General features: G+C 36.0%; 2 protein-coding genes across 2 annotated transcripts; one reads left to right on the forward strand and one right to left on the reverse strand.

Moving 5' to 3' along the window:
- Nucleotides 1–14: 14 nt before the first annotated feature.
- On the reverse strand, nt 15–5,641 carry LOC116110302 (inactive protein kinase SELMODRAFT_444075). The gene is made up of 9 exons (XM_031396518.1): nt 4,795–5,641; nt 3,906–4,060; nt 3,725–3,819; nt 2,470–3,509; nt 1,811–1,971; nt 1,537–1,613; nt 1,307–1,454; nt 935–1,084; nt 15–360 (listed from the first exon to the last, which is right to left on the reverse strand). Exons 1-9 carry the CDS (start codon nt 4,955–4,957, stop codon nt 307–309), a joined length of 2,043 nt encoding a protein of 680 aa, XP_031252378.1. The 5' UTR covers nt 4,958–5,641; the 3' UTR covers nt 15–306.
- Nucleotides 5,642–7,892: 2,251 nt separating this feature from the next.
- Nucleotides 7,893–12,131, forward strand: LOC116110322 (protein EFFECTOR OF TRANSCRIPTION 2-like). Its single transcript, XM_031396553.1, has 3 exons — nt 7,893–8,199; nt 8,709–9,050; nt 10,875–12,131. Exons 1-3 carry the CDS (start codon nt 8,035–8,037, stop codon nt 11,922–11,924), a joined length of 1,557 nt encoding a protein of 518 aa, XP_031252413.1. The 5' UTR covers nt 7,893–8,034; the 3' UTR covers nt 11,925–12,131.
- The last annotated feature ends 944 nt before the right edge of the window (nt 12,132–13,075 follow it).

The raw sequence follows: 13,075 nt of genomic DNA on the forward strand, positions 1-13,075 counted from the left end.
TATAATCAAGAGAATGAAACAACGTGAAGTTATCTTTCCACAAAAAATAAATACAAAAGTTTGGTTTCACATGATAAACACGCAGTTGATGCCAAACATTGTGTTGAAATATCATGTTTGCAAACCCTTTTACATCACTTTCCACCTACAATGGCAGCAGCCTTTCTTCACTCTCCGAATGACCTACCCTTTTGCATTCCGTGGGTCAACTTTCAACTTCCTTCAAAATCAAGATTGGAGTAAGCATTGTTGATGTTTCATGTTTCTATCCTCATGCTTTCTGCTGTTTCAGATGTGCCAGGAAACTCACGTATCACTGTTTGAATTCATGATAATATCCCCTTCCAACATCCGAAGAACCTTTAGGAAAGATCATATACAAGAAATAAGTTTACTCGTTTGAAGTCTTAAATTCTTTACTTTCAGAACAAAGTTATAAACAATGTTAAGGGGTTTTCTTCAGAAGCATCATTAGAAAGCTGACTTCAGTAACGAAGCCTGCAATTATCCAACTATTGGTTAAGGTTGGATGCTTAGTCCTAAGCTAAGGTGTACGGTCCAACCGAAACTCTAATCAATATAACATACAATTACAACCTTACAATTGCTCAAAGTTAACTTGAAGAGAACTTTTTTGTGACAAAAAAAACTGTTCCCTCAAGATTGCTCAAAGTTATGGCTGTGCAGATTATCTAGCAAATAACCGCTGATTACAACTTTAATAAAGTCTTGATAATACTCTGCTTCTAGGCTAAGCATTGTGAACTGATTTTTTTGGCAAGTATGATTTTCAAAATATTGTATGAAGGGCGTTTTGCAAGGAAATCTACTCATTCTGATTTCTTTCAGCAGACTTTTGCTTGATGATCAAAGTAAGTATGGTCTGGAACTTCATTTTATATGCAAAGCAAATATTAGTTAATAGATTACTAACCTGTGACATACGAGGCCTTTTATGAGGATCCCGACGGATGCACAAGGAGGCACATTGCAGCATGCCATAAATCTCTCGCTCTGAGTAGCATTTGCTTAAGCAAGGGTCGACCAGTTCATCAATGGCTTGTCTTAGTAGTAAAGGGCGTGCCTGTTCCGATATGAAAACATAAGCTATCGGTAATGTAGTACATCAGATTAAGTTTAGTCAATTTAAAAAAGAAAAACGTAAATTCCCTTGGAGAGACTAGATAAATTGGAAGACAATATTAAAATCTCTTAAACTCCAATATAATCTATCCTTCCAAGATCATGTTCTACTTTCAACAACATATATAAGTGAAAACAGGAAGCAGAGCGGTCCAACTCATACCCATTCAGTGAGGCACTGCTGACCTTTGGGCCTATTTAAATCCATAGCTTTCCTTCCTGTAATGAGCTCCACTAATACTACTCCAAAGGAGTAGACGTCAGCTTTTTCCGTGATTTGACCACTTTGAGCATATTCTGGAGCTAAATACCTACACAAAGGAGAATATGTGAATTTGATTATCACTCTATGCAGGTAAAATTGCTAAGAGAAAAACCGTCACATTGTTTTACCCAAATGTTCCTATTACTCTTGTTTCCACTCCCAAATCTCCATCTGGTTGCCACCTTGCTAATCCAAAATCCCCAACCTAAAGTCCAATAGTTGAATGTCAGTTCCAACATCTCCTAATGATACAAATAAGCAATGAAAAGGCACATTTTTATGGAAATATTAATCAACAATGAAACTTGAACGCATGATGTATCAACTATCAAGGACAACATGAATTTGGTAATCAACATATTTGATTTTTGCTCAAGGGGAGATGGTAAGAGCATGACATACTAATGGTTCAAAATCATGAGTGACAAGAATATTGTTAGGGCGCATATCACGGTGGACAATGCAACCCACTCTACATTCTTCATGAAGGTATCTCAACCCTCGAGCTGCTCCAACAGCAATTTTTCTCCTTGCAGACCATTCCAATGGTTCTCGATCACGTCCTGCAAAGTCCCAATTCTGCTATTAACTTGCTTGGCCACAAAAAGTATATTCAAGGCACAATATAACCATACACAATACAGTCCAAATTTCAAAACCAATTCAAGAAACTCTTCTTAAGAAAGAAACTGTTTACATGAAAAAAAATTTGAGTAAATATTTACACACTTCTTAAGAAATTTACAGTATAATTCCCAATAACGGGGGCAAGACTTGGTCAACAACAGACCCCCTGCCCCCACCTGCCCATAAAATAAAAGTTCAGTGGAAGGAAAAGACCCTTTAGAAACATTTATGCTATTAAGTTATAAGGTATTCTGGTAATATTAAACAAAAGCTTTAGTGTTGGTTAAATTAGCATGTAGTATAAGAATGGAAAGTCAATCCAGAAGCTAGAGGAAAGTTATAACACAGTCCTTCCATTTCCCTCTACCCTACCATTTTCCTTCCTGCCAAAATCAGTGCAAATCATAACACAAATTAGGATAGAGGAAACTTACCATAAAGATGAGAATCCAAAGATCCATTGCAAATGTATTCATAAACCAGCAATCTCCTTCCATCTTCCACACAGTATCCAATCAACATCACAACATTACGATGTTGTGCGCAACTTAAAACCTCAACTTCTGAGCAAAATTCTTTATCACCTTGCGAACTTGCCAGTTTATGTTGCTTGACAGCAACAACCTGGCCATCTGGTAAGACACCCCGGTGCACAGAACCAAATCCACCTTCAGCCAAGAAATTTCTTTGTGAAAATTTATCAGTAGCAAGCTCCAGTTCAGCATAGGTGAACCATCTTGGAGGATTTCCAAATACAGGTGCCTTGTGTTGACATATTGAACATAATGGAGGAGGGCCCGGCGGTTTATTTCGGGACAATGAAACTGCCTCTCTCACACTTTTGCTCAACTTTAGATCCAGCCTATAATTCAGCACACCAACATCAGGTTCACGATTCAGAGTAGATAACTTCTCCAGCAGTAATTCATACGTGGAAGTCAAAGCTGGATCATTGGTCCTTTGTGAACTTCCCTCCAAATGTTTTAAGGATTCACCACTAGAACTGAGAGCCTCACTCATCCATGGTTGGGAACATGAGCTTGTAGAAGGTGGACCCACACTTTCACCATCTGTGTCACTATCAGGGTCATAAAAATTCAGCCTTTCTTCACAGATAAATGAGCACTCTTTCTTCAGGTTTCCAAAAATTCCAGAGATGGCAAATGGTGAGGTCCCTGGATCTGAGCTTGATATTGACGAGGTTCCAATATCTGTCACAGTCAATGACGACTCTTGCTCTGGACTACTTGCAGGAGTCACAAATGGCCCTTTAATCATGTATGACTGATCATGCTTACTTTTCAAATGTTTCGAAGATACCTCTGAATCAAAGGGTAAAGGGAAAGCCACTTGAGATTCAATTGCTGGTGATCCAACCAAATTCAAACGAAGAACCTTTGGCTGAGATCGTTTCATAACCACGACATTGCATTGCAGCTTGTCCATGCAGCATTTCTTCTCATGTTTCAGCTGTCTGCCAATAATTATAAATAGCGATAAATTTGAGCAAAATGAAGAAATGGGAAAACCAAACTTCTGGGTAGGTAGTTTTTAAATATTAAAACTGTTGGCCTATGACTACATTAAGAAATCCACAGCCATATGATAGCAAAGTACACATAAAACCATAGTAAGTATTAGTGGTATGTCATGTAAGAAAACAAGCAAGGTTTTGATAATAATTATTACTTATCCAATATAACCCAGTTTGATTGAGCTTTCTTGGCTTCAGCAGCCACAACTCCACAGGGCGAACCAGAAACAATTTTTACCCTGACTTTTATCTGTTAAGAAATGAAGATGGAAACACTTAATACTAGTTGGGCAGTCTATGAGAACAAAAGATCAAAAAATAATTATTGCAACTAACCTTCTCTGGGTCATAAACGTCATGTAGCTGATGCATCATTTGGGAGCATGAGTCTACAATATCATCCTTCTGATCTGAACTGGTTCCTGAGAGGGACCTCCTGTGAGCAGTGGTGCAATCACTGGTGAATCTTGAAAGCCCCCATATCTTTTTACCTAGAAATGTATTGTCCTCCCATCAGTTATCAACATAAGATACCCTAAAGTCAATATAACCAGACAAATAGAAGAAAGAAAAACAAACTCAGGGGACCTAAACTTCAATGCTGGAGCATAGTATATTTATATGTCATTATGGATCATCTGATTTGTTGACGATCAATGCTATATGCCCATTCCAAATGTGTGAACCAACCATGCAAACTAAGAAAGAGGTATGGTCAAGAAATTCCCGGCTGGGGAGTGAATGTTCACAAGAAGTTCAAATGAAATTTTAACTCAAAATGAAGAGAAGAACAAGTAACGGCCTTGCGACTTTATCAGGATGCTTCATTTTCAACAAAAATTCAGTTCTTCCATGCCGTCCTAAGATCTGGAAGGACAATTTTTGCTCTACCACCTTTTTGTTTAAAACAAATTATTACTAGATGCCATGAAGCTCTTAACTATAAATCCTTATATTCACAAGGAATTCTCAGGCAGGTGAAGTAGAATTAATGCCAGCAAGAGACCCTTAATGTTGAAGACATAATCATAACACGTTTAGCAAAAGCTTCCATAAGAAAGAAAAGAAGCAGTACCAATCAAAACAGAATGATTCACAAATTTAAAACAATTGAGAAAAATTGCAGCCAAAGAACAAGCCAAAAGACATTTCAACAATATACAATCAGAATTTCTATACAGAAAGTGAGGATTTTAAGGGTAAAACAAAAGATTGAGAAGATTACCCGAAGGAAGAGCAGGTGTAATCACCAGAAGCTTAATGCAATCACCAGGTTGAACAACATGAGTCAAAGCCCACACCAAAGCAGTTCTTGGGATCTCCTTTGATGCTTTTACAGCAACCACCACTACCTTCCCCACCAACTCTCCTAAACCCTTCTGTTTCATTTCCAAACACCAAAGAAAAAAATAAAAGCTCACCTTTTTCACCACAATTTATAGGCAAAGCCCGTGAAATTTCTTCTTGAACACCAAAACATTGCCTGATTACATCAATGAACACATGATCGCTGAAAACCAAGATACTTTTACAGGTGCCCAACCGAAAAGCTAAAGAGCTTCAATAAAAAGAAAAAAAGAGTGCGTGCATTTCAAGGCACTTTTAACAAATTGAGTAGAGTTCTTTCCGTTAAAAGGGACGTGTCGAAACTCTAGAAACAAACCCACATTCATACAATACAATACAAGCTCTCAAACAACTTTGGAGACATGAAAACCTCAGTTTCTGTACTCTGCAAAAACCAAAGACTCTTTCAAAAGCAATACAGGCATACTTTTTTTCTTCTTCATGTAACAAGCGTGAAGTCAAATAAAGTTAGAAACAGAATTTGATTCTGCATGAGTAAAGCTTTGTTTTGGCTTAATTTGGACTACTCGTTATATGATTCTCCTCCGGCTTATGCATAAATACAAGAGATAAGCGCCAAAGAAACTTAAAAAGAGCAGGAGGGACAAACAAAACGACAAAGGAGAAACGGCGGTTTAACTAAATGACACCTGCTTAGACCAAATATGTATGTCTAAACAATTAGAGATGAATGATTGGAGGTTGCAGTGAAGTTAGCTCAAAGGTGGACTTTTCATGATAATATGACATGAAATTTGCTTAATTATAGATATAAAAAGAGAATGGGTAGGTGATAGAGATGAAGAAAATTGAAGCTAAAATCTAAAAAGTCCACTTGCTTTCACTATTTCTCACATGTTAGGCATTGACAAATTATCCATTTCCATTACCATTACCGCATATATTTCATTTCATACTTTCGGTCGCATTGCATGGTAACGGATGTATGTTACAATCTAAACTATTACCTTTCATACAAATGAGTAATGTTACTCCCATAACTCAATCTCATAAATTTCTTTTATGATTTAAATGTGTCACTTGAAGTGACAATTTCATATCAACTCACCATATCCAAGAAATAAAATGATTTTGACTGTACTTAAGAAATGACAATTCCTTCATAGAGAATGGTCGTTCCTCACAAAATAAATGACCGTCTCTTGGCAAAGGAATGGTGATTCCAAGGTACGATTATTCCTTTATAAGAAACAATCGTTTCTTTATGAAGAAACGTCGTTTGTTCTTAAGAAACAATTGTTCGTCCTTAAAAAATAATAGTTCGTGTTTAATTAAAATCATTTAATGTTTTGGGGTGTGGTGAAAGTTGAACTCAACTATCACGTTAAAATAGTAAGGGAAGATTATGAAATTAGGTTATTAATCATCGCATTATTGTATAAAAATATGAAATTATATGATTGAATTATTGGAGAAGCAGACCCCATTTTATTTTCCAACTCTGATGAAGTGGATCGGACAGTTGCACATTTAATTCCCTAAAATTGAGGTACATATGGTTTGTAGCAGCGTGCCTTAGAAAGTGTACATGATTGTCGGAGTAATTCGATTAGTTTTTGTTTCAATTCTTCTTTAATAATGGCAATGGCCCAATTGAGAGGCCAAATCAACCACATCAAGACATACACATTTCGAGAACTGTAGGACATAGATAACATCAATACAAAACTCTAAATCTAAATTTTAATTTTAATTTCCTCAATTAAGTTTTACTTAAAATAAATACATGTCTTGTGTCCGCAAACTGCCCTATTTTGGTGGTTTTTATGAACAGTATCATGATTTTAATTTAAGTTCAGAAGCGCATGGAATTATTTCTAACACAAAGAATATGGAAGTAATATCATGCATGTGAATGTGATGTCAATATTTTTCTTTCCAAGAAAATGAAATACTGCATTGCACAGAGGGAATCTGAGGAAATCAAAGAATCCGAGAGTAATTCACGAAATAAGGAATAGAAAATGTGAAAAAGCCCCATGGGCAAAACCAGGAGAAAAACCTTGAAAGTTCACCGGTGGTGGGCCGGACTTTAAAGCTCACCGGTGGTGGGCCGTGGTGAAGTAGGCTCAACCCGAAAAAGAGGGACCAATCCAAAAAGTAATATTGGAATTTGGAATAAGTGATTTCCTTTTACTTGATCAACTTACAAATCATTGAGTCTACTTTCAAAGATATCTTCATTACATCTGCAAATATTCTGTGAAATAATAGGATGCTTATAGTCATATTATTGCTGAAAAATGTACAAAGGAGAAAAAGAAAAAGATTACTGTATCATTCTTTTTTTCTTTTTTCCTTTTGGTTAGTGCCTGTCTAGTTACTGGGAATAAAGTTTGTCGACAGAACCTTAAACAATTTTGAAGAGTAAAGGTGCTTTTGATGAGTAGGAAAACGATAAGGAAGCAACACACATTGAAAACTTTTGTGGTTTGCTTTCTTACAAAACTTGACGTGGTGAAATGGAATCAATGAATGAAGCAAAAAGGACAATGAATAAGCTTTGTTATGCTGCATTCTTTTCAGCAACCAAAATAATGAAGATGCTCTTTTCCCTGCTTGCATAATTTTTTCTATTAGATTGTTCTATATTTCAAAATTATATATCCGGAATTATATATCCGGAATTATATTTTAAAAAGTAGAATTTTTTTTTTTTTTTTTAAATAATGAGGTGTCTAGACCAACAGTTGTGATAAGAGTTTCAATGACCACCCTTATTAAAGGTCGTGAAGATTAACAATCAAGAGATCATATTAGATCTTTTTCAAATATCTAATCGGTTAAATAAGAGTTTCAGTGACTAATCTTTTTAAGAGAGACCATATTAGATTATCTATTACTCTTTTATCATCGATGCTACTTGAAATTACGTGCCCAGGTCTTCTTTTGTTAGAAGCAGAAAAAAGTTCTCGTGTGTGTCCTTTTTTTTTTTTTTTTTTTTTTAACAAATTTCTATCCAAATAATTATTTGTAAAACGAAAAAAACAAACTTTTATTAAGGCCTGAAAACATCAGAAAATTGTTAATTGCTCTGTGTCAAATAGCGTAACCATCATTGATCATTCTTGTTTCAACTACTAGACTTCTTCTGATCATGGACAGTATGGTCTTTACGATGCAAACTCGCCCCCGTATAAATGACGCCTTAACGGTCATATCGGGTCACTGCCAGATGGGAGAGGGAGAGGATGAATTTGGTAGGATCAACAGAGAAGAATGCAAGCGAACCAAACATGACTCGCTCTTCTCTAAATGGCAGGTTTGTTTTTCTCCAGACTTCCTTCTCATCTTCATAAATTTCGGATCTTTTAGGCCTACGTGCTTTGTTTTCACTTCTGGGTTGCAAGCAGTACTGTATATATCATTTGATTATGTACCCACTTTCTCAATTCACACTTGCCAGTAGTCTCGATTGGGCTGAGTCGAATTTGCCTTATGGGATTCTCTATCACTTTATGAAAAATCACATATTTTGACTTAATGTGTTCATGATTTTAACTTCAACTAAGCATATTAACAAACAGTTTCCAGTCTACCTTAAGATACTGTCAAATGATCGCATTGTTTCAACTTTGAATTGCCTTTGCTTGTAAAAAAAGCCATGCAGTTGATTATTTAGTAGCAGTTGAAGTCAGTGTGAAGTATATGTTGTTGCTGCATGTTACAAACCAGAGTAATAAACATTTGTGGGTTTTGATTTGATGGCTACAATGAGCAGTTGTAATGGGTGATTAAATTTTGGTGCATATTATATGTGTCTGCGTTCAGGTTCTTATCGGACCTTCAGATTGGGGAGATTATTCGCTTGGAAAGGAAGGTGCAGATAGATACAGGGTTCACAACCTCCCTACTTGTACAGGTCCAGGGCTGTATGAGCTCGGTGTAGCAGTGCCTCGCAAGGGCTTAGGACGTGAAGTCAACAAGCTTGACTCAGATGGTGTGGTTGTGGTTTACCTTGGACAAGCTGACAGTGTCCGTACACGGCTCCAGTGTTATGGCCGCAGTGGTGCTCATTTGAATAACCCAAATGACTCTGGCCTCAAAACTGGGCCTGGATATTTTGAGGATGTATTCAGTAGAGGCGCCTCCATTGTGTATAGATGGGTTCCTGTAAGTACTTCCTTTTAAATAAACAAAAGGTTCAGGGTGAGTTAGTTTATGTTTTGATTTTCAATTTTTCCATATGTTTTCTTATATCCTAGAATTTAGAAACTCTGTTTGGTGCACATTTTTGTTTTCCATTTCATAAACCAAAAAAAAAAAAAAAACTATTATACGTTGCATGGAAAAAGAAAAAAAAGCTGAGAGTTGTAAGTGTTTTATGCTTTTTAACAAAACATATGAACCAAGTAGAAAAATATATCACTCTCTCTCCTCTCAAACAAATTCTATCTCACAAAAACTTCCAACTTCAGACCACGATCTTTATAATAAAAGTTAGAAGGTGGACTGTTTCTTAACAAAATCTTAAAGTGCTCTTCAAAACGAACAAATCGAGTATGATTTTAGGGTGTTTTCACAGTTGTTTTGATGTCAAGTTTCTTACTTCTATACTTTGTGTTACATGCCACACTAGTTAATGAAAGACTATGTTAGTTTATAAAATGTTTATTAAGTAGACTTGTTCTGTGTGAAGCTTAAATACAGACTCACAACTCAATGTGACAAAAGCTTATGAGCTCATGAGGTCCAGAACATGGGGAGTTTGCACATCTCACATCACTAGCGAATAAGATTCCAAGCTAGTTTATAAGTATTGACCTGCCTTCTAAGTAGATAGTGCCTAAAATAGACAATATCTATTCAATTGGGTTCAACCTATTACAATTTTTCTTTTCTTTTGTTTCTCTAAAAATCCTTTTTTTAATTTATGGATTTTGGTGTTTCTTGGTGACTATTCTCACGAACCAACACCTCCTATAAACTTTAATTGGACTAATGTAATATAAAATTCTTACAGGAAGAAACAATGACAATCCATAATTATTACCCTTTGTGTCTTCAGATTGGAAAACACATAAGCCAAATGATCAAATGATTAATATGAAGCAGGTTGATAAGTGGCCAAGCCTGATGTTGAGTCGAATTACACAGACTGTGGAAGGTTATTAAGAAATTATGAACTGTTGAGCAAGCTATACTTGCATGTGATTTATCTTTATAAATTTAGTTAATTGAATTAACAACTGTGTTCAATTTACGCAATAAACATATAAAACATCAACCAGAACAAACTGTTTCCATTCTAACCTTTCATCAAAAACCCTCAACACATGTAATGTTCCTGGCAGAAAAGCCTAGAATTTAAGCTTATATTAGACAATTTTCACTATGCCTGATGAAGTAATATTGTTGATTAAGTGAGGAATAATTTGAAATATATTTTCACTGAGCTTAAACTACACCATAATTCAGAAATCAAGAGAGGAAGTTTTGGAAAAATTGAAGAAAAGTCAATGAATAGAAGAAGGAAGAAGCCCTCTACTAAAAACAATCTTGAGTCACCCTTGAATTGCCACTCAGTTTGTTCTTCTTAAAAAGCTTGTCTAGATTTTGTCAATGATTGATCTTCATTCTTACTTCTTTGATGCAAATCTTGGTTTGAAGTTGAAATCTCTTATGGAATATGTAAGTTGTATCAGAGGAAAGAGACTGTCAGAGAGAAGGAGATGTTTTCTGGATTTTGTTATGTTTTGTAACAAGTCATAGAACAGTTAAATGTTTTTCTTTTCCTTCTTGATGCATATAATTTATATATTATTATTATTATTATACGGAAGTAGACGTAAAAAATGTGTATTGAATGAAGTTTCTGCATCCTATGAGATATAAAAAAGGGGGAAATTAAAAGCCAAAACACAAATGAACGAATACTTATATGTCTCTGAAATTTGAATCTTTTTTCTTTTGCTTTCCTTCCTGTTTGTTGGACAGATGAAAAACAAGGCAGATGCTTTGAAAACAGAAAATCAGCTGCTCAATAAATTTGATTATGCATGGAACAAAGGCAGTAATGGCATGCGTCGCCATGATGATGTCCTTGGGAAACTCAATAAAGTTGCTTCAAGGAATTTTCAGTTTCCTAAACCTGTCAGGAAGCTTCTATATTTCAGTCGAGAACCTGTGGGCATCAAAATTAAAGGAATCAAACTACTTCCACCGGGGAATAAATTCAGTGGTAATGCTGATGAGGAGAGTTACAACTTATTTTCTCAAGTTTTTAAGTTTAGCAAATCAAAGCCTAGGTTAGTTTTGGATAGACATGGTGCTGGTGAGGTCTATACTGGTGTTTGTGGGGTTTCCTTAGGGGATGGTTCTGTCTGTAGAAACCAACCAGTTCAAGGGAATAAAAGGTGTGATGAGCACAAATGGAGGAAAATGTATGGTTCCAGTTCCAACTCAGTGGGAACATCACAAGCTCTGCCTTCTGTGTTTATTGATTCCAGTACTAGCGATGCTTTAAAATGTGACAAAACTAAGCCTGGAAGAGTGCAACCAAAAGTTTTCTCGGAGAGGCAAGTTGCCAACCTCCAGTATGATACTATATGTGGTGTAGAAATAGGTAATGGGCGTGTCTGTACCAGAGAACCCGTTACAGGAAGAGTGAGGTGTGAAGAGCATAAAGGTTTGAAGGTTGATGGGCTCATCTCTAAGCCAGCTACAAAAGATAAATTGAATGGGGATGATGGCGATGCTTTAAAATGTGACAAAACTAAGTGTTCGAATTTCAGTACACATAATGACATGAAATATTGTAACTCTGTTTGTGGAGCACTCACACTTAGTGGTTCATATTGCAAAAGGCCAGTGAAGGGAAATGCAAGGTGTTGGCAACATTCAGTATGTGCTTCCGACATGCGTTCGACAATCAGTTCATATTATGACAAGAAATCTGGAGGAACCTCTGTTTGTGGAGCACCCACACGCAATGGTTCATATTGCAGAAGGACAGTTAATCGGGGTGGAACTTGTTGGCAGCATTAAACAAAACCAAGAGTAACATGACAGTCAAGTCACGGCATTAGGAAGCATTCGCCCTTGGCTCAGGTTGAGGAGCAAAAATAAAGGAAGCTCCTTGTGCTGGTGTATCATAGTCTCTTTCATGTATTTATATGTATTAGGATGCCTGATCACAGGCCCTTCACCCTTGAATTAACTTTATGCTAGGTTGTTTGTATTTTTGTAGAACAAGGTTCCTAGTTGCATATTTACACAAAGTTAATTGTAACAAATTTTAATATTTTATAGAGGGGAAATTCAAAGCAAAAGTTATCGGATAAGAATGGACTGTTAGAAGTTTAGTTGGGTTTATCTACTTGTCAAAAGAGTTTATTAAAACAATAAACACTTCTAAATTTTTTTTTAGGCTGTTTGATTATATTTCAAATGTATTTGTAGAATTAAAAATAGTGTTTTAAAACCTAGCCCGACCGGTTGAACCAGTTCAATCGAGGCTCAGGTCTTTCACTGGGTCGGATTATCAATTTTACTATTTATTGAAAACCCTAGAAATTAAGACGTCAATCAACAAACAATTGAAGGTTAAGATGTTGAGGCTTTTGAAGAGGAAGGGTCGGTGAGTGGAGTGGTGGTAATAGAGATGATTTCTGGCAAGTGAATCGATCAAAAATCACAAAAATAAATCATCGGCAACAGCTTAATGTTGCCGACGATTGGTGAGGCAAACGAGGGGAGGGTGAGATGGGTTTTGGTTAGGAGGTTGAGAGGAGTGTTTTCGTGGTAATGGGAAGTGTTGTCGTCATCGACAACAGACCCTATTTGTCGAAGCTGACAGGGTGGTGTTTGAGGTGTTTTTGCAAGATTTCAAACATATAGGGATTTATATGTAATTTTTAAGGATGTTTTTATTGGATTTCAAACCTTTAGACACCGACTTGGCCGACCAATCAAACCGGTTAAACTGATCAACTTGAGATTTGACCACTCTGCCAAGTTTCATCCTGGGTTGATTATTACAACACTGATTATAAATAAATAATTTTGCGACTGGTAAAAGAACCTTTGATAAGCTCTTTTTGAATATTCTATTTTATTTTATGAATTTATTTGATCTATTAAAACCTTTTTTGGTAAATCAATAATAAAATTCTTTTACATCATTCTAACCAAACAAC

Source organism: Pistacia vera, unplaced genomic scaffold, assembly GCF_008641045.1.
Source record: "Pistacia vera cultivar Batoury unplaced genomic scaffold, PisVer_v2 Contig60, whole genome shotgun sequence".
Taxonomy (NCBI): Eukaryota; Viridiplantae; Streptophyta; class Magnoliopsida; order Sapindales; family Anacardiaceae; genus Pistacia; species Pistacia vera.

Excerpts from the sequence above, each read along its gene's own strand:
- LOC116110302 (XM_031396518.1), bottom strand. The coding sequence starts at position 4,957 with ATGAAACAGAAGGGTTTAGGAGAGTTGGTGGGGAAGGTAGTGGTGGTT. Across the intron at positions 4,061-4,794 it reads TACACCTGCTCTTCCTTCGG|GTAAAAAGATATGGGGGCTT; the intron begins GTAATCTTCTCA and ends ATACATTTCTAG. Across the intron at positions 3,820-3,905 it reads ACGTTTATGACCCAGAGAAG|ATAAAAGTCAGGGTAAAAAT; the intron begins GTTAGTTGCAAT and ends ATTTCTTAACAG.
- LOC116110322 (XM_031396553.1), top strand. The coding sequence starts at position 8,035 with ATGGACAGTATGGTCTTTACGATGCAAACTCGCCCCCGTATAAATGAC. Across the intron at positions 8,200-8,708 it reads CGCTCTTCTCTAAATGGCAG|GTTCTTATCGGACCTTCAGA; the intron begins GTTTGTTTTTCT and ends GTCTGCGTTCAG. Across the intron at positions 9,051-10,874 it reads TTGTGTATAGATGGGTTCCT|ATGAAAAACAAGGCAGATGC; the intron begins GTAAGTACTTCC and ends TTTGTTGGACAG.